We start from the raw sequence: 21,092 nt of genomic DNA on the forward strand, positions 1-21,092 counted from the left end.
CACCAAAAACTTCTATGTGATGTACAATTCTCTGGTTCTGTTCCTGTTCTAGTTGTTGGCTTAGATCTTCATCCAGGGGACAAGCCCAACTTAGAGCAGTCAATTCAGTGCCAGCGGGGCAGATTTTACTTCTAGTCGATGAGAACTCTCAATTCTGTCCACCACGGAAGTTACATGTCCCCCTCAGTGATGTCCCTGGTCATCTCTCAGATAAGATCCCTCTGTAACCAAATTAAAGCAGCAGCACCTATCCAAGTTTCCTGTCAATCATTCCTGGGAACCAGTAGGTGGTCAGTCAGCACAACACAACTGTCTTCATGCTGTTAAAGGGGGTAGGAGTTGCAGGGTTAAGGTGGTCACACCGAGTTAAAGTATTATTAGGTGCAAGTATTATTAGGAGGAGGACACTTCCTAAGAAGCCCAGGGACGGACAGAGACGTGTTGAGTGGGCTGAGAGGTCAGTGAAGAGTCAGCAGAATGAGGAACACAGTTAGACGAGCGCCCCGAACTACCTCTTTTTCCTGTTCATGTGGCTAAGCGGTAACAGATGTTACCTCACCTAACACTTGGTAGAGTGTAGGAGGCGGGCTCAGGGCAGAGTTTGGGGTCCCCAGCCTGCATACTCAGACAACTCCTCAGTTCTCACTCCCATTGGGTACTCAAACTTGAAAGCAGCCAATCAGCATCCGTGCTTTCAGATACACTATTCTCATCAGTAACAACTTGTCAGTCTTCCAGACCTAGAAGATATGTGTCATGGGCCCCCGACCCCTGCTCCTGTTGCTCTCGGGGGCCCTGGCCCTGACCGAGACCAGGGCTGGTGAGTGCGGGGTCGGGAGGGAACGGCCTCTGCGGGGCAGGGGCGTGGGGACTCTGCAGGGGCGCAGGACCCCTGGCCCAACCCCAGACGCCCTGCGCCCGCCTCGGCCCCTGGCCTCCCCTTTCTCCTGCCCGCTGCGCTCAACTACTGCCCCCTATTCCGTCCTCCCGCACCCCTGCCCCTGTCGGCCGGCGCCCAGACCCGCACAGCCTGAGCTACTTGCACACCACCGTGTACCGACCAGGCCGTGGAGACTACCGGTACACCGTGGCCGGCTACGTGGACGACACGGAGATCATGCGGTTCCACAGCGACCCCGCGAGTGCCAGGCTGGAGCCCCGGGTGGCGTGGATCAAGCGGCCGTGGGTGGAGCAGGAGGGCGCAGGGTTTTGGCAGGAGCAGACGCTGGAAATCAAGCACAACGAACAGCGGAGCAGAGCGAACCTGAACAAGCTGCGCGCCCACTACAACCAGAGCGCGCACGGTGAGCCCCGCGCGCCGGGTCCGGGCACCACCCCCAACCCCACGGGCGGGCCGGGCTTGCCCCGAGTTCGCGGGTCCGAGCGTCACCCCGAAACTGTGGGACCCGCTGGTGTCCCAACCACGGAACAGCCCGCGAGTATTTTTACTTGGATTCATTTCAGTTTAGGGTTAGCCAGCAGGGCGGTGGGGCGGGCGGGACTGTCCTACCTGCCTGGTTAAGTGGCCTGTTCTGACTTCAGGACGGGGGTCAGGGTCGCCCACTTGGCAGGAAATGACCGGCTGCGTCCTGGGGCCAGACGGACGCTTCCTCCGCGGGTTCAGTCAGTTCGCCTACGACGGCGCCGACTTCCTCGCCCTGAACCAGGGCCTAGGATCCTGGACCGCAGCCTCCGGGGTCAGCTGGAGCGACATTGTGCGGGTCCCTGACGCGGAGGTTCAGAGGTTCTTCCTGGAGGACATGTGTGTGCACCGACTCCAGCTGCTCCTGGAGAAGGGGAAGGACACGCTGCAAAGAGCAGGTACCAGGGCGCGGGCCTCACCAAGGAGGGAATCTGTGGGCTGGGGCGGTTCCTACAGGGAGAGGAGGGCAATGGGGCAGTGTCAGAATGTCCCTCCTGCTCGGGACAGGGAAGAGACCCCCAGGTCTTATTCTGTGACTCACCCGTGGGCCCAGCTTCCTCTAAAGGACAGTAAGGGACCCAGCCTCTCCAAAAACACCTCACAGTGGCTCCCTCACACCCTGCAGCACCTGGGGCACCAGGACCCTCTCTCTCCCTGGTTCTGGGGCTGAGACCCTTTCTGGAGGCCTGACTCCCACTTTTCTGAGTCATCAGCCTCCACCTGAGTCTGTGTCTCCCCTTAGACACCTGGACACTCCTACCCTAGGTTTTCACCCTGATTCTAGAACTTTCCAGGACATAGGTTATCTCAGGTGCCTATGCCCAGGCTGGTGACTGGGTGGTGCTCCCCTTCCCATAACCCCGCTTCCTGTCCACTCTCAGGGTGGTCATATGAGCACTGCTGCAGTGTCCCATCACCATGCAAAGTCCCTGAATTTTCTCACTCTCCCCTCAGACCCTCCAAAGACACACGTGACCCACCACCCCATCTCTGACCAGGAGGTCACCCTGAAGTGCTGGGCCCTGGGCTTCTACCCTGCGGACATCACCCTGACCTGGCAGCATGAAGGGGAGGACCTGACCCAGGACATGGAGCTTGTGGAGACCAGGCCTGCAGGGGACGGGACCTTCCAGAAGTGGGCAGCTGTGGTCGTGCCCCCTGGAGAGGAGCAGAGATACACGTGCCATGTGCAGCACCAGGGGCTGCCTGAGCCCCTGACCCTGAGATGGGGTGAGGAGGGGGTGTGGGCATGGAGCCTTTCCTCAGGGTGTCCCTGAGCAGGGGCAGGAGTCAGGCCTCAGGTTGGCCTCTCACCTTCCCCTCTCAGACCCCCCTCCTCAGACCACCATCACCATCGTGGGCATTGCTGCTGCCCTGAGTCTCCTTGGAGCTGTGGCTGCTGGAGCTGTGATGTGGAGAAGGAAGTGCTCAGGTGGGCAAAGGGTGGGGCTGAGTTCCCTGTCCCCCTGGGGGTTAAGCCCAGGTGGAAGTGTGCTCTGCCTGGTTAATGGTCATGGTGTTCCCACACGGGTGCTTATCCATCTGGGGCCTATTTCCTAACACTGACTCTTTAGTGAGGCCTGTGGGAAAGTGAGGGACACATTTATCACCTGATGATTCTAGCAATGGGGACTGATTCCCAGGTATCACAGGTCAGAAGGAGAGGTCCTTGCTAAGGATGGACGTCCACACAGGCAGTTGGTCCAGTCCTGGAACACGTACTTTCCCTGTGTTTCCTGATCCCACCCTGGGTGTTCAGTCCCAGTTCTGGAAACGTCCCTGTGCTTCAGGAGTGTGGGGCTCCTTTAGGGTCACGGGACCCAGCCTCCCCCCTGACTTCTCACAGAACCTGTTCTTCCCACAGGTATAGACAGGACAATCTACTCTCAGGCTGACTGTAAGTCTGGGTGTTGGGAGGTGACATCTGGGACCCTTGGGAGAGTGTGGGCTGGAGTCTGTGAGAGGGGCTCCCCCACACCCTGTAACTCTGCTGTTGTGTCTTCTGCAGGCAGTGACAGTGCCCAGGGCTCTGATGTGTCTCTCACAGCTCCTGATGGTGAGACCCTGAGGGCAGGAAGTGGGGGCATTATGACCGAGGGGCACAACTGGGTTTTGGGGATTCTCAGAGTGGGACATTGTGAGTATGTTATGGGCTGTGGGAGAATGTGACACTTCTGAGACTGACCTGAATTTGTTCACAATAAATTTCTTCCAGTGTGACAGAGCTGCTTTCTCCAGGACTTGGTGCTGAAATTGTCAGTGTAGCCTCCTCTCTGAGATTATGAATTCCTGACTGCTGTATGTATATTAATTTAATATATATATATAATTTAATATATATATATATATAATTTAATATATGTAAACATAAGTGATGGACATTAAAATCTCCAAGGTGTATGGTTTCTGGTAGGTGTTATTCAATATACACCTTCACCCCATTTATTAACCCACTTAAGTTACTTTAAATTCATAAACTTACCATCGGGTCTGGAAACAACCCAGGTGGGAGAGACTTTGTGTCACATGACAAGGGGACCTCAGGGCTCCACAGTTATGTTCCCTGTGACCACCTGTGCTCTGCATGCAATTAAGAGTTTCTTCCCACACATCCAAATGTGACCTTTTAGAGCCTCTGCTTGTGGCTGGTTCAGTCCCCAGATTCTCATCTAGTGACGCTTTGCTGCCTAGTAGTCTCCCCAAGCTTCCAGGGCCCCCTCTTGTAGACCTCAGGATTGTCCCTGTGGAGTCAGAGAGCTGACCAATCAGAAGGTGAGAACACCTGCTTAAAGCAGAAACTGTCCCTGCATCCACTGTCCTTAATCCACTGCAGACACTGCTCTCATTCTGTGGACGCTGAGTTTGAGCACTGGAAGGTCATGGCCAAGGGAACCCATGCCCTTAGTGGCTTCCTCTGAGAGTTCCTCCCCAAGAGACAGCCCTCGGGCCACAGGGTCAGTCTGGCTCCTGAGCTGAGAACAGACTCAGGAGACAAGGGACCAGCCAGGCAGGAGGGAAAGGTGTGGGGAAGCTCCCAGGGTTCCAGGGTGCAGGTGCTGGGTGTTCTGATGGGGCTGTGAGTGGTGGAAACAGTGGGAAGGAATTGGACACTGAATGCATTTGGAAGATGGATTTCACAGCATTTCCTAGTGATTCGATCTGGGTTGTGGGAATGAGTCCAGGAGAGCACCCCACATTTGTGCTGTGCCAACAGAAAGATGGGGTTATATCAGCAGAGATGGGGAAGATGCTGGCAGGAGTATGTGTGGGGGAGGGGTGGGCATTTCAAGCTTTCAGCTGAAGAGAAGGTCAAGGTGAGATGAGTGTTAGAAACACCAGTGAGGAGTCAGGTTGGACAGATGAGTGTGGGGACCTTGAGGAGACACGTCTGGGCTGGAGACATAGGTGTGGAGGTGATGCTTCAAAAATGACATTTAAAGTCATGAACATAGATGAGGCCACCAAAGGGAGCCAGGACTGAGGAAGAGGAAGGAACAAGGACCGGACACTACACTCACCTGTCCCAACAGTGGGGACGTTCATCCTGGTGACTCATCAGGTTGGTGACAGTTAGGTCTCCTCGTGATACAGTCACCATTTGGTGTTTGTTGCCACGTCCACTGCCGCGTCCACTGTTGGATCCCTCTCTCCGTGACAAGGTCCTGAGAGGGGGTGTAAGACTTCAAGGAAGCAGTTTCCAACCTGGTGGATGTGGCATGGAAGGCCTTGCAATACCTATTGTGATTGTGCTTGCTTTAGAGATCATGACCTTTTTGCTTTAATCATTATGAATACCCTGGCAGTGATTCAGATAGTGTGCCTGGACCTTTCCCGGCTCAATAAACAGAATAATATCATACTAGAACGTCAGGGAATATAGGCACAAGGAAACAATCAGAACAATCTGAGAATTCAAGCTTAATCAATAACAATCATTAGAAAAACACCCAAGATAAGATAGAATACTCTAGGAAATCAGGAGATGATCTCACTACTTTCTTGGAAGGAATTAAAGTACAAAACATGTTTATAAAAAGAACTCCTAGAGAAACTTAAAAGAAGTACCCTTGAAAGCCCCCTGCTACATAGGAACAGCCCCTCCTTTACCTTGAATAGGAATATATATCAACTAGACAGGCAAAGTAATAAGAAAAGCTAGTTAGTTATTACAAACTGAATAGTCACTAGGGAGTCAGAATTTATGGTACACTGAAAAAACATTTTAAGCAAAAAAAAGGTAGATAGCTAAGTTAGACATCACGAGGGCCTCATAATAAATCACCTATTTTCTCTACTCAGTCTAGCGTATCCTTATGCCCTATACCAAATTCTGAGAAACTTTAATATACAATAAGATATTTTTGACTGTCTGATTAATGGCTCTCCTAGTTAAAATAATTTTTAACTAAATCTATGGGAACTTTTGTACTTTTACTGATTGCCTTTGTATTGATTTTTTCTGCTTAAATGATCATGTTATACTGCAAATATTAATCACTACCTGAAATGAAAATTATAAAAACCTGCTTGTACTTTCAATAAACAGAACAGAGCTTCACTGTCCTTTGAGGCGTGTTGTCGTCTGTTACCCAGCGCCGGCGCCTTGCCCTCATCTGTGGGACCCCTGACCCGCTGCGGCTGGACGGCGGCAGTTTGTCATTCATCAGTAATTTACAGGGAAGTGTTCTGAGATTGTCCTGCTGTGCCCTTCACCACTTGTACACTCACCCTCCTTGGTTTCTCTATTAACTTCCACCCAAGTCAGCGAAAATATGATGTTTGTTCTGTACCTGCCCTGAGTATTTTTTACTAGGATATACAGTACAGTACAGGGAAGACAGTCAGTAACATCATTGTGAATATTTATGGTGTCAGATGGGTCCTAGATTCATCAGGGAGATTATTCAATAAACTATGCAAATATGTAATTACTGCACTTTCCTGCTGAAACTGGTATAATGTTATATGTCAACTGTAATTGAAAAGCAAAAAATATTCAAAGTTTAAAAAGTTATAACTTGGACTTCATGCCCAATATTCTGAGAGCAGTTTTGAGGAGAAAGCTGAGTATTTTGTGACGAGCCCACAAGCCATCCTGGTCCCCAGTAGATTTGGATGCACACAGTTCTGTAATGCAGTAGAACCCGGGTTGGGGAAAGGCCTTGAAGCCACATTTCAATGTCCTTCCCACCCTTGGGAAGGAAAAGTAGTTCATTATTTGTCATATGAGGTTGGAAGGCACATGCCGTTTTCTCTACCATGGAGTAAAGTCAAAAGGAAGATTTAGAAAGTGGCTCTCAGTTCCACATACCGAAAATCTCCAAATGCTCGCTCTCTGCAATTAACTCTCTGACTGATTTCTTGTAGGAAAGAATGAAATCCAAAAATTTTTACTTTAAGCATAAAAGGATTTTATGTGGGATATTGGGAGCTCATTTTATTTCAAGAAAAGCCACAGAACAGACCTGAGGCCGTGAGCAGAGAGAACCGTGGGACTAGACCCCACAGGAAGACCAGCCTGGGTCACAGGCTGACACAGGATGACAGCGTGAGGGACTTGGGGACAAGCTCTGACAAGAGAAGGAGCTGAAGGAAAAGGTCTAGCCGGAAACACTGTGACAGGAACTGCCAGCACAGATGTCTCTGCACCCCTGTGACGATGAGACTCTAAGTCAGCTGCACCCAAGGAACAAGGGACACTTTCTCTGTCTCCTGCCCAATGTGCCTGAGGGCGTCTCAGTCATTGCCATCTCTGTCTGCGGTCATCAGACCTGCCTGAGGCTGCCATCTTGTGGTCACGTCCTGTGTCAGGTTCATTGTCCTTGCAGTCTGTCCCCAGAGTCTCCATGGTGCTTCACCTGCACAGACACCACCAGAGGCTGCAGCACATTCACACCCTGCAGCAGCCACCAATGCCCTCCAGTGACCAGAGCCACCCACACCATCCTCATGCTGGTGGACACCTGTGTCACCTCCTACCTACTCAATTTCATTCTCACTTTTTACATCTTCGAGTGGGTGTGACCTCATCTCTGGTGGGTGCAGACCTCCCCTGGTTGGCTTCCTGTTCTCTTGCTCTTCACCCCTCACTGTGGATACTCAGGGATCGTAGAGCTCCTGGGGTCACGGACTGTTGGAAGTGACTCTTGACAATCTAATCTGTGGATGTCACTGTTTATAATATTTTTTATTACAGTGTTTAGTGGTCCTTCACTGAGTGACAATGTTGTACATAATATCACTATGAACTTTATTTTTAAATTAAAATATAACTGACACACAACCTCGTGTAAGTGGAAGGTGTCCGGCATGTTTATTTGATGCCCTTACATCACTCATTCACCGCCTAACAGTGGTGATCCACCCTGAGACACACGTGGGAGTGTAATGTTGTGGCTGTGGGAACAGCACAGAGGCTCTCACACGTGGACGGTCTCGCTACTGCTCACCCAGACAGCAGGGCTCAGCCTGTGCTCCTGGGCTGCAAGTCTGCACAGCACATTGTTGTACAAAACACATGAGATTAAATCCACACAGCAGAAAATGAAACTGTGAAGGAGACCAGCTAAACAGCAAGTGCAGGAGGTCACTGAGCTCGACAGAGCAAACTGTTCCATTGCAGTGGTTTTTGTTTTCAACCTCACCCTGAGGATGTGGTTATTGATCTGAGAGTGGGAGAGACTAAGAGAGAGAGAGACGGGGTCAGTGATCTTAAGAGACTAAGAGAGAGAGAGACCGGGGTCAGTGATCTTAACTTAGTTTGCTGAAAACACTTATTAGCATTATACTGGGCTTTGTTGACACGTATAAAAGGGAAGGCAGATGGGGAGGAAAGTCAAGGGCTCAGCCCAGGGCTGACAGTGCTGGGCTCCACGTCTGGGCTCTGGGCAATGAACTTGCACACACTCCCCCACTGCTCACTTAGGGCGCTGCCCTCTGTGGAGGCCAAGCAGGGTCTCTCCCTTCTTCTGGGGTGTGGTCATTTGTATGTCAACACTCTGTTGCTTTTAAGAAGTGACTTTTTTATTACACATGGCATTTTTAGCCTTTTTCAGTCAGAGGATTTGCCCACACCCTCTAACCCCCTCTTGACAGGAATGGCATTTCTAAGGCAGATGGTTGGTCCCAGAGAACAGGGTCAGAACCCGAATCTTAAATTGTGATGTGAGGATGACCTGTCAGGGGTTTCATAAGTGTAAGGGTTTTAATGTAACTTGTTCTTTGAAAACATTATTCATGCACATACAAGAGAATTTAAAAAACTCTCAAGAATATGCAAAATTAAATGAGTCACATTGTCCCCCTGCTTCTTCAGTCACCAAAGTCATCTAAAAGAAGCGGTCACAGTGAGTCGCTTCTGAGTCCTCCTCTCGGGAAAATCCACCTGTGCACTGGTGTTGGCGTTATGTCTGTGAAAATAGCTCAGCTCACAGACTGGGAGAAAATGTTTGCTAATCACTCGTTTTATACTATGCATGAGAATCCTCAAACTCCACCATAAGAAAACAACTCAATAAAAAGTGATCAATATTCTAGAAAAATGCCTCACCAAAGAATATATGGCAGCCTCCGGTTGAGTTGGTTGGAGCATCGTCCCATGTACCAAATGTTGTGGGTTTGACCCCTGGTCAGGGCGCATCTATAGGTTCAGTGTACAATCCCCGGCCTGGGCACCCAGGGCGAAGCAACCTATCCACGTTTTGCTCTCACATCAGTGTTCTGCTCTCTCCCTTCCTCTCTCTCAAAGCAAGAACAATGAAATGTCATGGGGTAATGAAAACAAAGAAGAAAAAAAGGAAAGGAGATGTTTCTTTAAGGGAGTGGCACCAAAAGTTGCCACTCTCTTAGGGGCAAAAGTTGGGATTAGTTTCCCATGGGTTGTACATGTAAGTTCTTTGAATTCTCTGTGTCCTGTACCATTCTTAACCTCTCCCCCATCTATTTAATGCCTATCAATTATGCTCCTTCTTCCCTGTACATTTTCCCCCTATTCCTCCCCTCCCCTTTCCCCACCAAAACCTTCTATGTGATGTACAATTCTCTGGTTCTGTTCGAGTTCTAGTTGTTGGCTTAGATCTTCATCCAGGGGACAAGCCCAACTTAGAGCAGTCAATTCAGTGCCAGCGGGGCAGATTTTACTTCTAGTCGATGAGAACTCTCAATTCTGTCCACCACGAAAGCTACATGTCCCCCTCAGTGATGTCCCTGGTCATCTCTCAGATAAGATCCCTCTGTAACCAAATTAAAGCAGCAGCACCTATCCAAGTTTCCTGTCAATCATTCCTGGGAACCAGTAGGTGGTCAGTCAGCACAACACAACTGTCTTCATGCTGTTAAAGGGGGTAGGAGTTGCAGGGTTAAGGTGGTCACACGGAGTTAAAGTATTATTAGGTGCAAGTATTATTAGGAGCAGGACACTTCCTAAGAAGCCCATGAAGCCCATGGACGGACAGAGACGTGTTGAGTGGGCTGAGAGGTCAGTGAAGAGTCAGCGGAATGAGGAACACAGTTAGACGAGCGCCCCGAACTACCTCTTTTTCCTGTTCATGTTGCGAAGCTATAGCATATCTTACGTCACCTAACACTTGATAGACTGTAGGAGGCGGGCTCAGGGCAGAGTTTGGGGTCCCCAGCCTGCATACTCATAACGACTCCTCAGTTCTCACTCCCATTGGGTACCCAAACTTGAAAGCAGCCAATCAGCGTCCGTGCAGGCACACTATTCTCACCAGTAACAACTTGTCAGTCTTCCAGACCCAGAAGATATGGGTCATGGGCCCCCGAGCCCTGCTCCTGTTGCTCTCGGGGGCCCTGGCCCTGACCGAGACCAGGGCTGGTGAGTGCGGGGTCGGGAGTGAACGGCCTCTGCGGGGCAGGGGTGTGGGGACTCTGCAGGGGCGCAGGACCCCTGGCCCAGACCCCAGACGCCCTGCGCCCACCTCGGCCCCTGGCCTCCCCTTTCTCCTGCCCGCTGCGCTCAACTACTGCCCCCTATTCCGTCCTCCCGGACCCCTGCCCCTGTCGGCCGGCGCCCAGACCCGCACAGCCTGAGCTACTTGCACACCACCGTGTACGGACCGGGCCCTGGAGAGTACCGGTACACCGTGGCCGGCTACGTGGACCACATGGAGATCCTGCGGTTCCACAGCGACCCCGCGAGTGCCAGGCTGGAGCCCCGGGTGGCGTGGATCAAGCGGCCGTGGGCGGAGCAGGAGGGCGCAGGGTTTTGGGAGGAGCAGACGCGGGAAATCAAGCACAACGAACAGCGGAGCAGAGCGAACCTGAACAAGCTGCGCGCCCACTACAACCAGAGCGCGCACGGTGAGCCCCGCGCGCCGGGTCCGGGCACCACCCCCAACCCCACGGGCGGGCCGGGCTTGCCCCGAGTTCGCGGGTCCGAGCGTCACCCCGAAACTGTGGGACCCGCTGGTGTCCCAACCACGGAACAGCCCGCGAGTATTTTTACTTGGATTCATTTCAGTTTAGGGTTAGCCAGCAGGGCGGTGGGGCGGGCGGGACTGTCCTACCTGCCTGGTTAAGTGGCCTGTTGTGACTTCAGGACGGGGGTCAGGGTCGCCCACTTGGCAGGAAATGACCGGCTGCGTCCTGGGACCAGACGGACGCTTCCTCCGCGGGTTCAGTCAGTTCGCCTACGACGGCGCCGACTTCCTCGCCCTGAACCCGGACCTACGATCCTGGACCGCAGCCTCGGGGGTCAGCCGGAGCGACATTGTGCGGGTCCCTGACGCGGACGTTCGGAGGTTCTTCCTGGAGGACACGTGTGTGCACCGACTCCAGCTGCTCCTGGAGAAGGGGAAGGACGCGCTGCAAAGAGCAGGTACCAGGGCGCGGGCCTCGCCAAGGAGGGGATCTGTGGGCTGGGGCGGTTCCAACAAGGAGAGGAGGGAAATGGGGCAGCGTCAGAATGTCCCTCCTACATGGGAGAGGGAAGAGTCCCCAGATGTCTCTATTCTGTGACTCACCCGTGGGCCCAGCTTCCTCTAAATGACAGTAAGGGACCCAGCCTCTCCAAAAACACCTCACAGTGGCTCCCTCACACCCTGCAGCACCTGGGGAACCAGGACCCTCTCTCTCCCTGGTTCTGGGGCTGAGACCCTTTCTGGAGGCCTGACTCCCACTTTTCTGAGTCATCAGCCTCCACCTGAGTCTGTGTCTCCCCTTAGACACCTGGACACTCCTACCCTAGGTTTTCACCCTGATTCTAGAACTTTCCAGGACATAGGTTATCTCAGGTGCATCTGTCCAGGCTGGTGACTGGGTGTTGCACTCCCTTCCCCCAGCCCCGCTGTCCTGTCCACTCTCAGGGTGGTCACATGAGCACTGCTGGAGTGTCCCATGACCATGCTGAGTTGCTGAATTTTCTCATCCTCCCCTCAGTCCCTCCAAAGACACACATGACCCATCACCCCATCTCTGACCAGGAGGTCACCCTGAAGTGCTGGGCCCTGGGCTTCTACCCTGCTGACATCACCCTGACCTGGCAGCGTGAAGGGGAGGACCTGACCCAGGACATGGAGCTGGTGGAGACCAGGCCTGCGGGAGATGGAACCTTCCAGAAGTGGGCAGCTGTGGTCGTGCCCCCTGGAGAGGAGCAGAGATACACATGCCATGTGCAGCACCAGGGGCTGCCTGAACCCCTGACCCTGAGATGGGGTGAGGAGAGGGCGTGGGCACAGAGCCTCTCTCTCCTCAGGGTGTCCCTGAGCAGGGTCAGGACTCAGGCCTGAGGTTGGTCTCTTACCTTCCCCTCACAGACCTCCCTCCTCAGACCACCATCACCATCATGGGCATCGTGGGCATTGTGGGCATGGCTGCTGCCCTGGGCCTCCTTCGTGCTGTGGCTGCTGGAGCTGTGATGTGGAGGAGGAAGTGCTCAGGTGGGCAAGGGGTGGGGCTGAGTTCCCTGTGCCCCTGGGGGTCAAGTCCAGGTGGAAGTGTGGTGTTCCTCCTTCATGGGCCTTGTGTCCCCACACGGGTGCTTGTCCATCTGGGGCCTATTTCCTAACACTGACTCTTTAGTGAGGCCCGTGGGAACGTGGAGGACACATTTATCACCTGATGGTTCTAGCAATGGGGACTGATTCCCATGTATCACAGGTCAGAAGGAGAGGTCCCTGCTAAGGATGGACGTCCACACAGGCAGTTGGTCCAGTCCTGGAACACGTACTTTCCCTGTGTTTCCTGATCCCACCCTGGGTGTTCAGTCCCAGTTCTGGAAACGTCTCTGTGCTTCAGGAGTGTGGGGCTCCTCTAGGGTCACGGGACCCAGCCTCCCCCCTGACTTCTCACAGAACCTTTTCTTCCCACAGGTATAGACAGGACAATCCACTCTCAGGCTGACTGTAAGTCTGGGTGTTGGGAGGTGACGTCTGGGACCCTTGGGAGAGTGTGGGCTGGAGTCTGTGAGGGGGGCTCCCCCTCACCCTGTAACTCTGCTGTGTGTCTTCCTCAGGCAGTGACAGTGCCCAGGGCTCTGATGTGTCTCTCACAGCTCCTAAGGGTGTGACCCTGAGGGCAGGAAGTGGGGGGCATTATGACGGAGGGGCACAACTGGGTTTTGGGGATTCTCAGGTGGGACATTGTGAGTATGTTATGGGCTGTGGGAGAATGTGACACTTCTGAGACTGACCTGAATTTGTTCACAATAAGTTTCTTCCAGAGTGACAGAGCTGCTTTGTCCAGGACTTGGTGCTGAAATTGTCAGTGTAGCCTCCTCTCTGAGATTATGAATTCCTGACTGCTGTATGTATATTAATTTAATATATATATTCATATATAAATTTAATATATGTAAACATAAGTGATGGACATTAAAATCTCCAAGGTGTATGGTTTCTGGTAGGTGTTATTCAATATACACCTTCACCCCATTTATTAACCCACTTAAGTTACTTTAAATTCATAAACTTACCATCGGGTTTGGAAACAACCCAGGTGGGAGAGACTCTGTGTCACATGACAAGGGGACCTCAGGGCTCCACAGTTATGTTCCCTGTGACCACCTGTGCTCTGCATGCAATTAAGAGTTTCTTCCCACACATCCAAATGTGACCTTTTAGAGCCTCTGCTTGTGGCTGGTTCAGTCCCCAGATTCTCATCTAGTGACGCTTTGCTGCCTAGTAGTCTCCCCAAGCTTCCAGGGCCCCCTCTTGTAGACCTCAGGATTGTCCCTGTGGAGTCAGAGAGCTGACCAATCAGAAGGTGAGAACACCTGCTTAAAGCAGAAACTGTCCCTGCATCCACTGTCCTTAATCCACTGCAGACACTGCTCTCATTCTGTGGAAGCTGAGTTTGAGCACTGGAAGGTCATGGCCAAGGAACCCATGCCCTTAGTGGCTTCCTCTGAGAGTTCCTCCCCAAGAGACAGCCCTCGGGCCACAGGGTCAGTCTGGCTCCTGAGCTGAGAACAGACTCAGGAGACAAGGGACCAGCCAGGCAGGAGGGAAAGGTGTGGGGAAGCTCCCAGGGTTCCAGGCTGCAGGTGCTGGGTATTCTGATGGGGCTGTGAGTGGTGGAAACAGTGGGAAGGAACTGGACACTGAATGCATTTGGAAGATGGATTTCACAGCATTTCCTAGTGATTCAATCTGGGTTGTGGGAATGAGTCCAGGAGAGCACCCCACATTTGTGCTGTGCCAACAGAAAGATGGGGTTATATCAGCAGAGATGGGGAAGATGCTGGCAGGAGTATGTGTAGGGGAGGGATGGGCATTTCAAGGGCTCAGCTGAAGAGAAGGTCAAGGTGAGATGAGCGTTAGAAACACCAGTGAGGAGTCAGGTTGGACAGATGAGTGTGGGGACCTTGAGGAGAAATGTCTGGGCTGGAGTCATAGACTCAGTGGTGATGCTACGGGAATGACATTTAAAATCATGAACATGGATGAGGCCACCAAAGGGAGCCAGGACTGCGGAAGAGGAAAGAACAAGGACTGGACACTGCACCTCCCTTTCCTGACAGTGGGGACATTTATCCTGGTGACTCACCCAGGTTGGTGTAGGCCATGTTTCCCTGTGATACAGTCACCATTTGGTGTTTGTCTTTCACTAATTACTTATGAAGAGATGTTCTGAGATTGTCCTGCTGTGCCCTTCACCACTTCTACACTCACCCTCCTTAGTCTGTCTCATAACGTCCACCCAAGTCAGTGACAATATGGTGGTTGTCCTGTGTCAGCGCTGCACACTTATGAGTAGGGTGTAGTGTACAACAGGGGAAAGTAGGAATTATTATTGTTGTCAGTTGTTGGAGCCCAAGAGGCCTGTGAGGGGTCAAGGATAGGGTCTAGCACTGCGGGTGTGGTGACTGGGCCTGGTATCCGGCCTCGGGGCTATCTTGGGTTGTAACAGTTCTCTGACCCCTTGAGAAATTAGCCGCCTCTCCTTACCCATCAACTGGTATCTTTGGCCTGTGCATCATGTACCCAGAAAGTATGTTAGCTTGGGAACGTCTGGACTCTAAGGGAAGAGATAAACTTTGTAGGTCAAGGAAGTGAGCTACGTGCCAGAAGGCTTCTCCTTTGTTCTCCTTTGTACTCAAGATTGTATATAAGCCAGAAGACTGTGCAATAAACTTGCCTTATGCCAGCAGAGCATTTGGTCCTCTCCTTTATTCAGTCCCTCGCTCAGCCTCACGACCACCCTTGCTGCAGCTGGCTGCGGGCTGCGGCAGTGAGTAGGTATGCTGTCAGATGTCTACCAAGTTTATCAGGAACAGTACTTAATGAGCTATATAAATGTCTAATCATGGGGTTTTACACCTGAAAATAATATGATATTTTATGTCAACTACAATTAAAATTAAAGCAATTCAAGTCATGGACACAGACAACAGTGTGAAAATTTCGAGGGGTGAGGTTGGGGTTTGGAGATGGGAAATTGTATTCAGGAAATATACGCTGGTGGAAAAAATTAATGAAAGATAAACAAAGTTATTTTAATTTAGCCCTGGCTGGTGTGGTTCAATGGATGGAGTGCTGGCTTGCAAACCAAAGGGTCGCTGGTTCGATTCCCAGTCAGGGCACATGCCTGGGTTGGGGGCCAGGTCCCAGGTAGGGGGCATGTGAGAGGCAACCACACACTGATGTTTTTCTCTCTCTCTTTCTCCCTCCCTTCCCCTTTCTTTAAGAATAAATAAAAATATATATAACCTTAAAATGTTTCTTAAATAGTTTTTTAAATTAAGTTAGAAAAAAAAGTCATTACTAGGATATCCAACATTCTGACAGTCATTTTCAGGAGAAATTCCAGTATTTTGGGAACCCCGTAACTGTCTGGCCTGGGCTCCTGCTCCCACCCCAGTGACCAGGGTTTCGTGGCTACTTCGGACCACGTCTTCATCAGCAGGGACAACAGGCCTGTGGAGTTCGGGTGCAGGCAGGTCCCACTGCTGGGCCTGGGCCTGGGTTTCCACAGTCTGTCGAGTCTGTTCGTCCACGGAGCTCAGGCCTCACTGTCCTTCTGTGCCGCTTCCCACCCTGTTCCTGCTTCTGAAACAGCAGTCAGTCCCTCTGCAGGACCCACTTTAGGTAAAGGGTCTTTTCTAATGCATGACCTTCTTCACTGACTGCAAGTTCAGCTTGTCCCAGAACACCAAGGCCAGCCCCTAACCCTCCAAGTCCCCCCTTCTATTTCCTTTAGAGGGCGGGTGGGGGTGGGTCCACCAGGGATGTTGTCGCCATTGGGCAGCCAGGGCCAGGGAGCAGCTGGGGTGCACTGAATGGACCCAGACATTTGACTTTCCATCCACTGTTCAATGGGCCGTGGTAACCCCCAAATGACCTAGAGGTTGGCTAGTCCATAGGGCCTCCCACGAGTGTCCAGGACGCAATGAGCTGGGGTATCTACAGACAGACCTGCCTGGGGGTATAGAGGATGGTGCCTCTGCCAACAGGAATGACAACAGTTTTTAAAATGGGGACCCGATGACATTCCTCCTGTTTCACAGACATGCAGCCATAAGACTGTGGCTGCTGAGCCTCTTTTCTCCCTCCATAGCTGTCAGTTAAAAACTTCCACTGATTTAATAGAACATTCTTGGGTCTGGATAATGTGTCAGTTCAATGGCACCTCCCTAGCTTCAGTGTCAGCAAAGTGACTTCCTTTCCCTTCCACGGTGGCAGCGTTAGAATGCCCTGGAATTCTGATAATGGCCCATTCTTTGGGGTCCTTTGTGTCATCTAATAATCCTGCAACCACTTTTGCATTTGTTTGTGGGCTGCCCTAAGGAAGTGCGGAGGCCTGTCCACGTACCCATCATCCCACAGTCAGAGCAGCACCAGGCGCACGGGACTCTCCAGGTGAACATTGACTACTGGATCTTTGTCCAGGTGACAAGCCCGAGTTAGAACAGTGAGTTCAGCTTGGTGGACAGATTTCACTTCCAGTCGATGAGAGATTCCAGTTACGGAAGCTTCCACCATGGAAGGTACTGCATATTCCACTCACTAACGACCCTGGTCATCTCTCAGATAAGATCCCTCTGTAACCAAATTAAAGCAGCAGTATCATAGGAGTTTCCTGTAAATGACTCCTAGGAACCAGCACAACACAACTGTCCTCATGGTGTAAAGGGGGTAACAGTTGCAGGATTAAGATGGTCACACTGAATTAAAGTGATATCGGGGTACAGAGAGCATGACACTTCCTAAGCCAAATGGACGGACAGAGATGTGTTGAATGGGATGAGGGGACAGTAAAGAGTCAACGGAATGAGGAAAAAAATAGTTAAAGGAACGCCCTTAACGTCTCTGTTCTGTTTTGGAAACCTGGCTACAGGAGCTCACTCACAGAAAGCAGGAGTTCTCCATGTTTACCAAACACTCAGGACAGAGCCAGGCCAGGACCCTCCCTGATGTACCTCACTCCCATTGGACGTGCGGTGCAAACAAGCCCAACCGCTTCTCTGTGAGTCCGGTGACCCCCGACTCCTCCACCCAGACGGCTTGGTTGATCTCGGTCATGGGGCCCCGAGCCCTGCTCCTCCTGCTGTCCGGGACCCTGACCCTGACCCTGACCCAGAACTGGACGGGTGAGTGCGGGGTAGGGAGGGAAAGGCCTCTGCAGAGCAGGAGCCAGGGGGCCGGCGGAGGCGCAGACCCGGGGACTGTGCTCCAGCAGCACCGCCGGCCCAGACCCCAGACCTCCCCCACTCCTGCTTTAGCCACGCCCCCCATTTCCCCGCTAAGTCCTCTCCAGCACCCGCCACCTTTCAGTGTCCCAGGCGCCCAGCTCCCACCGGCCCCACAGCAAACCCAGGACCATGCATCCCCCCCCCGCCCCCAGGCCCCCACACCCTGGGATATTGCAGCACCGCCATGTACGTACCCCTCGGCGAGAAGAACCGCTACACCGTCGTCATCTACGTGGACGACAGGGAGATCCTGCGGTTCCACAGTGACGCCGCCAGGGCCAGGCTGGAGCCGCGGGTGCCCTGGATGGAGGCGCCGTGGGTGCAGCAGGAGGGCGCAGGGTTTTGGGAGGAACAGACACGGGAAATAAGGCACAAGGAACAGATGAGCAGAGTGACCCTGAACAAGCTGCACGTCTACTACAACCAGAGCGAGGACGGTAAGCCACGCGCGCCCGGGGCTCGGGGATGAATCCATCCCCACAGAGGAGCCAGAGTCGCCCGGAGTCGCAGGGTCCTAGCATTCCCCTGATGCTGCTGCGAGGTGGGCCCGGGCGGGGCCAAGTGGGTGGTGCTGACCTTGGGCGGGGTCAGGGTCTCACACCCTCCAGGAAATGACCGGCTGCGACGTGGGGTCGGACGGGCGCTTCCTCCACGGGTTCAGTCAGTTCGCCTACGACGGCACCGAATTCCTCTCCCTGGACAAGGACCTGCGCTCCTGGACCACCACGGCCACGGCGCCCCAGATCACCTGGCGCGAGTTGGTGCTGCTCCCTGACGCGGACGTCAGGAGATTCTTCCTGCAGGACACCTGCGTGCGCCGCCTCCACCGCCTCCTGGAGAAGGGGAAGGACACGCTGCTCCGAGCAGGTTCGGGGCGCGGCCTCCCCGAGGAGGGGATCCGTCGGCAGGGGAAATTTTCCTACAAGGAGAGGAGGAAAATAGAACAGTATCAGAATCCTCCTCCTGCTCTCAAGAGGGAAGAGCCCCCCAGGTTTCCTTATTTTAGAATCGTATAAATGTAACTACTTCTTAACTGTTAAGGGGTTGAAATTACATTTAGCCCTTTGAAAGCAACTGGGAGGCTGATGTGACCCTCACGAAAATGAGTTTTACACCCTGCAGCACCTGGTACACCAGGAACTCCCCCTGGTTCTGGGGCTGAGACTCTCTCTGGAAGCTGGACTCCAGCTTTTGTGACTCATTCTGCCTCCACCTGTCTGTCTCATTCTCAACTTAGAGACCTGGACACTCCAACTCTAGGTTCTCTCCCTGATTCCGGAACTTTCCAGGAAATAAGGCCCTGTCCAGGCTGCTGTCTGGGTGGTGCCATGCTGGAGTGTCCCATGACCATGCAGAGTCCATGAATTTTCCCACCCTCCCTTCAGACCCTCCAAAGACACATGTGACCCACCACCCCATCTCTGACCATGAGGTCACCCTGAAGTGCTGGGCCCTGGGCTTCTACCCTTCGGACATCACCCTGACCTGGCAGCGTGAAGGGGAGGACCTGACCCAGGACATGGAGCTGGTGGACACCAGGCCTGCGGGGGATGGGACCTTCCAGAAGTGGGCAGCTGTGGCCGTGCCCCCTGGAGAGGAGCAGAGATACACATGCCATGTGCAGCACCAGGGGCTGCCTGAGCCCCTGACCCTGAGATGGGGTGAGGAGGGTGCATGGACACAGAGCCTCTCTCTCTTCAGGGTGTCCCTGAGCAGGGTCAGGACTCAGGCCTCAGGTTGACCTCTCACCTTCCCCTTGCAGACCCCCCTCCTCAGACCACCATGACCATAGTGGGCATTACTGCTGCCCTGGGTCTCATTGGAGCTGTGGCTGCTGGAGCTGTGATGTGGAGGAGGAAGTGCTCAGGTGGGCAAGGGGTGGGACTGAGTTCCCTGTCCCCCTGAGGGTCAAGCCCAGGTGGAAGTGTGCTCTGCCTGGTTAATGGTCATGGTGTCCCCACACAGGTGCTTGTCCATCTGGGGCCTGTTTCCTAACACTGACTCTTTAGTGAGGCCCATGGGAAAGTGAGGGACACATTTATCACCTGATGATTCTAATCATGGGGATTGATTCACAGACATCCCAGTTCAATGGGGGTTGTCTTTTTTGAAGACAGACATCTAGACAAGTAATTGGTCCAGTCCTGGCATATTCCCCATATTTTCTGCTCCTACCCTGGGTGTTCAGTCACAGTTCTGGAACCTTCCCTGTGCTTCAGGAGTGTGGGGCTCCTTTAGGGTCACAGGACCCAGCCTCCCCCCTGACTTCTCACAGAACATTTTCTTCCCACAGGCAGAGGCAGGAGGAGCTACTCTCAGGCTGCCTGTAAGTCTGGGTGTTGGGGAGGTGACGTCTGGGGCCCTTGGGAGAGTGTGGGCTGGAGTCTGTGAGGGGGGCTCCCCCTCACCCTGTAACTCTGCTGTGTGTCTTCCCCAGGCAGTGACAGTGCCCAGGACTCTGAAGTGTCTCTCACAGATTCTAGTGGTGAGACCCTGAGGGCAGGAAGTGATGGGGGGAGGTTGGGACCTAGGGGTATAGCCGTGTTTTGGGGATTCTCAGCTGGGACATTCTGAGCATGAGGTGGGCTGTGGGAGAATGTGACACTTCTGAGACTGACTTGAGTTTGTTCATGACAACTTTCTCTCCAGAGTGACAGAGCTGCTTTCTATGGGACTTGATCTAAAACAGTCATTGCAGCCACCCCTTCAGACTTTAAGGATCCCTGACTGCTATATCTGCAACCGGCATTGGAACCTGTCTGCATTCTTATCAGCACAGTGAGGAGCTGGTGCCCAGGCCACCCTCCCCACAGGGACCTGTGTCCTCTCTCCTGGGGACTGTCATGTCCTAGCAGAGCTGGGGGAGCTTGTCCCCATCACGGTGCTCACTTCCATTCCTTTGAGTTTTAGTGTCCCGTTTCCCTGTTGGAAATCAGAATCTGGGTATGAATTGTTTTTTTAGATCCTTCCCATAAAGGGTCAATGAGTTAAAGGAAGAAGAATCTACAATGGGAGAGAAGACATCAGTGACTGAGAACCTAGGAACCTTCCAGAATCTGGGTGCTGAGTCTGTTGCAGGTGGGGTGGGGGCGGCTGTGAGGAGGAGGATGCAGCCCAGTCAGGCTCCGTGCGTTGCGGCCTCCGACGGGGTCATTCCTCGGTTGGGTCATCTTTGTTGCTCCTTCGCCTTGGGCGCTTCGGGGAGAACCTTGTCCGACCAGGACCTGTGATCCCAGGGACAAGAGTGCCACCTTGTGGTGGCTCCAGGACTGCGCTCAGTGAGGGCTTCCTGTGGCCGCGTCAGCCTGGGCTCCAGCTGGGTCTGGCCCTCAGCCGCTGTCTTTGGGATATTTGTTCTTTCTTTGTTTTTGTAGATATTGTACCCATCCTTTTGTTTACATTAAATTGTTGCGGTATTAATTAAGTTATTATGGCTGTTTTTAATTGTTCAATTACTGGTGTCTCACATTTTCCCTCGTTGCTGTCTTCTGCCCTGCCCACTCCCCTAAATTATTACTG

At 52.8% G+C, this 21,092-nt stretch overlaps 2 protein-coding genes, 1 long non-coding RNA gene and 1 pseudogene across 8 annotated transcripts; 3 read left to right on the forward strand and 1 right to left on the reverse strand.

The window, feature by feature from the left end:
* The first annotated feature begins 713 nt into the window (after window positions 1-713).
* Window positions 714-13,186, forward strand: LOC119059917 (patr class I histocompatibility antigen, A-126 alpha chain-like). 3 transcript variants are annotated; one of them, XM_053672016.1, is made up of 8 exons: window positions 714-820; window positions 1,020-1,304; window positions 1,543-1,821; window positions 2,378-2,653; window positions 2,751-2,855; window positions 3,288-3,320; window positions 3,432-3,479; window positions 3,629-3,729. In XM_053672016.1, exons 1-8 carry the CDS (start codon window positions 757-759, stop codon window positions 3,706-3,708), a joined length of 1,170 nt encoding a protein of 389 aa, XP_053527991.1. In that variant the 5' UTR covers window positions 714-756; the 3' UTR covers window positions 3,709-3,729. The 3 variants fall into 3 exon arrangements, 2 of the variants coding, with proteins under 2 accessions (XP_053527991.1, XP_053527992.1); XM_053672017.1 differs by having other exon boundaries at window positions 1,555-1,821; window positions 3,629-3,728; XR_008392772.1 differs by lacking the exons at window positions 3,432-3,479; window positions 3,629-3,729 and adding an exon at window positions 13,094-13,186 and having other exon boundaries at window positions 1,555-1,821; window positions 2,751-3,320.
* Window positions 9,461-18,232, reverse strand: LOC128628393 (uncharacterized). The gene is made up of 3 exons (XR_008392780.1): window positions 18,150-18,232; window positions 17,768-17,873; window positions 9,461-9,654 (listed from the first exon to the last, which is right to left on the reverse strand). It is a non-coding gene; the product is annotated as an uncharacterized LOC128628393 (long non-coding RNA).
* Window positions 10,143-15,568, forward strand: LOC119037812 (patr class I histocompatibility antigen, B-1 alpha chain-like). 4 transcript variants are annotated; one of them, XM_053672014.1, is made up of 7 exons: window positions 10,143-10,259; window positions 10,460-10,744; window positions 10,995-11,261; window positions 11,822-12,097; window positions 12,199-12,321; window positions 12,754-12,944; window positions 13,094-15,568. In XM_053672014.1, exons 1-7 carry the CDS (start codon window positions 10,196-10,198, stop codon window positions 13,106-13,108), a joined length of 1,221 nt encoding a protein of 406 aa, XP_053527989.1. In that variant the 5' UTR covers window positions 10,143-10,195; the 3' UTR covers window positions 13,109-15,568. The 4 variants fall into 4 exon arrangements, with proteins under 4 accessions (XP_053527989.1, XP_053527987.1, XP_053527986.1 ...); XM_053672012.1 differs by having other exon boundaries at window positions 10,147-10,259; window positions 10,983-11,261; window positions 12,754-12,786; window positions 12,897-15,568; XM_053672013.1 differs by having other exon boundaries at window positions 10,148-10,259; window positions 12,754-12,786; window positions 12,897-15,568.
* LOC119037815 (patr class I histocompatibility antigen, A-126 alpha chain-like) lies at window positions 17,354-20,208 on the forward strand (annotated as a pseudogene).
* Window positions 20,209-21,092: the final 884 nt, after the last annotated feature.

Source organism: Artibeus jamaicensis, unplaced genomic scaffold, assembly GCF_021234435.1.
Source record: "Artibeus jamaicensis isolate MK-2021 breed Jamaican fruit bat unplaced genomic scaffold, CSHL_Jam_final contig_723, whole genome shotgun sequence".
Taxonomy (NCBI): Eukaryota; Metazoa; Chordata; class Mammalia; order Chiroptera; family Phyllostomidae; genus Artibeus; species Artibeus jamaicensis.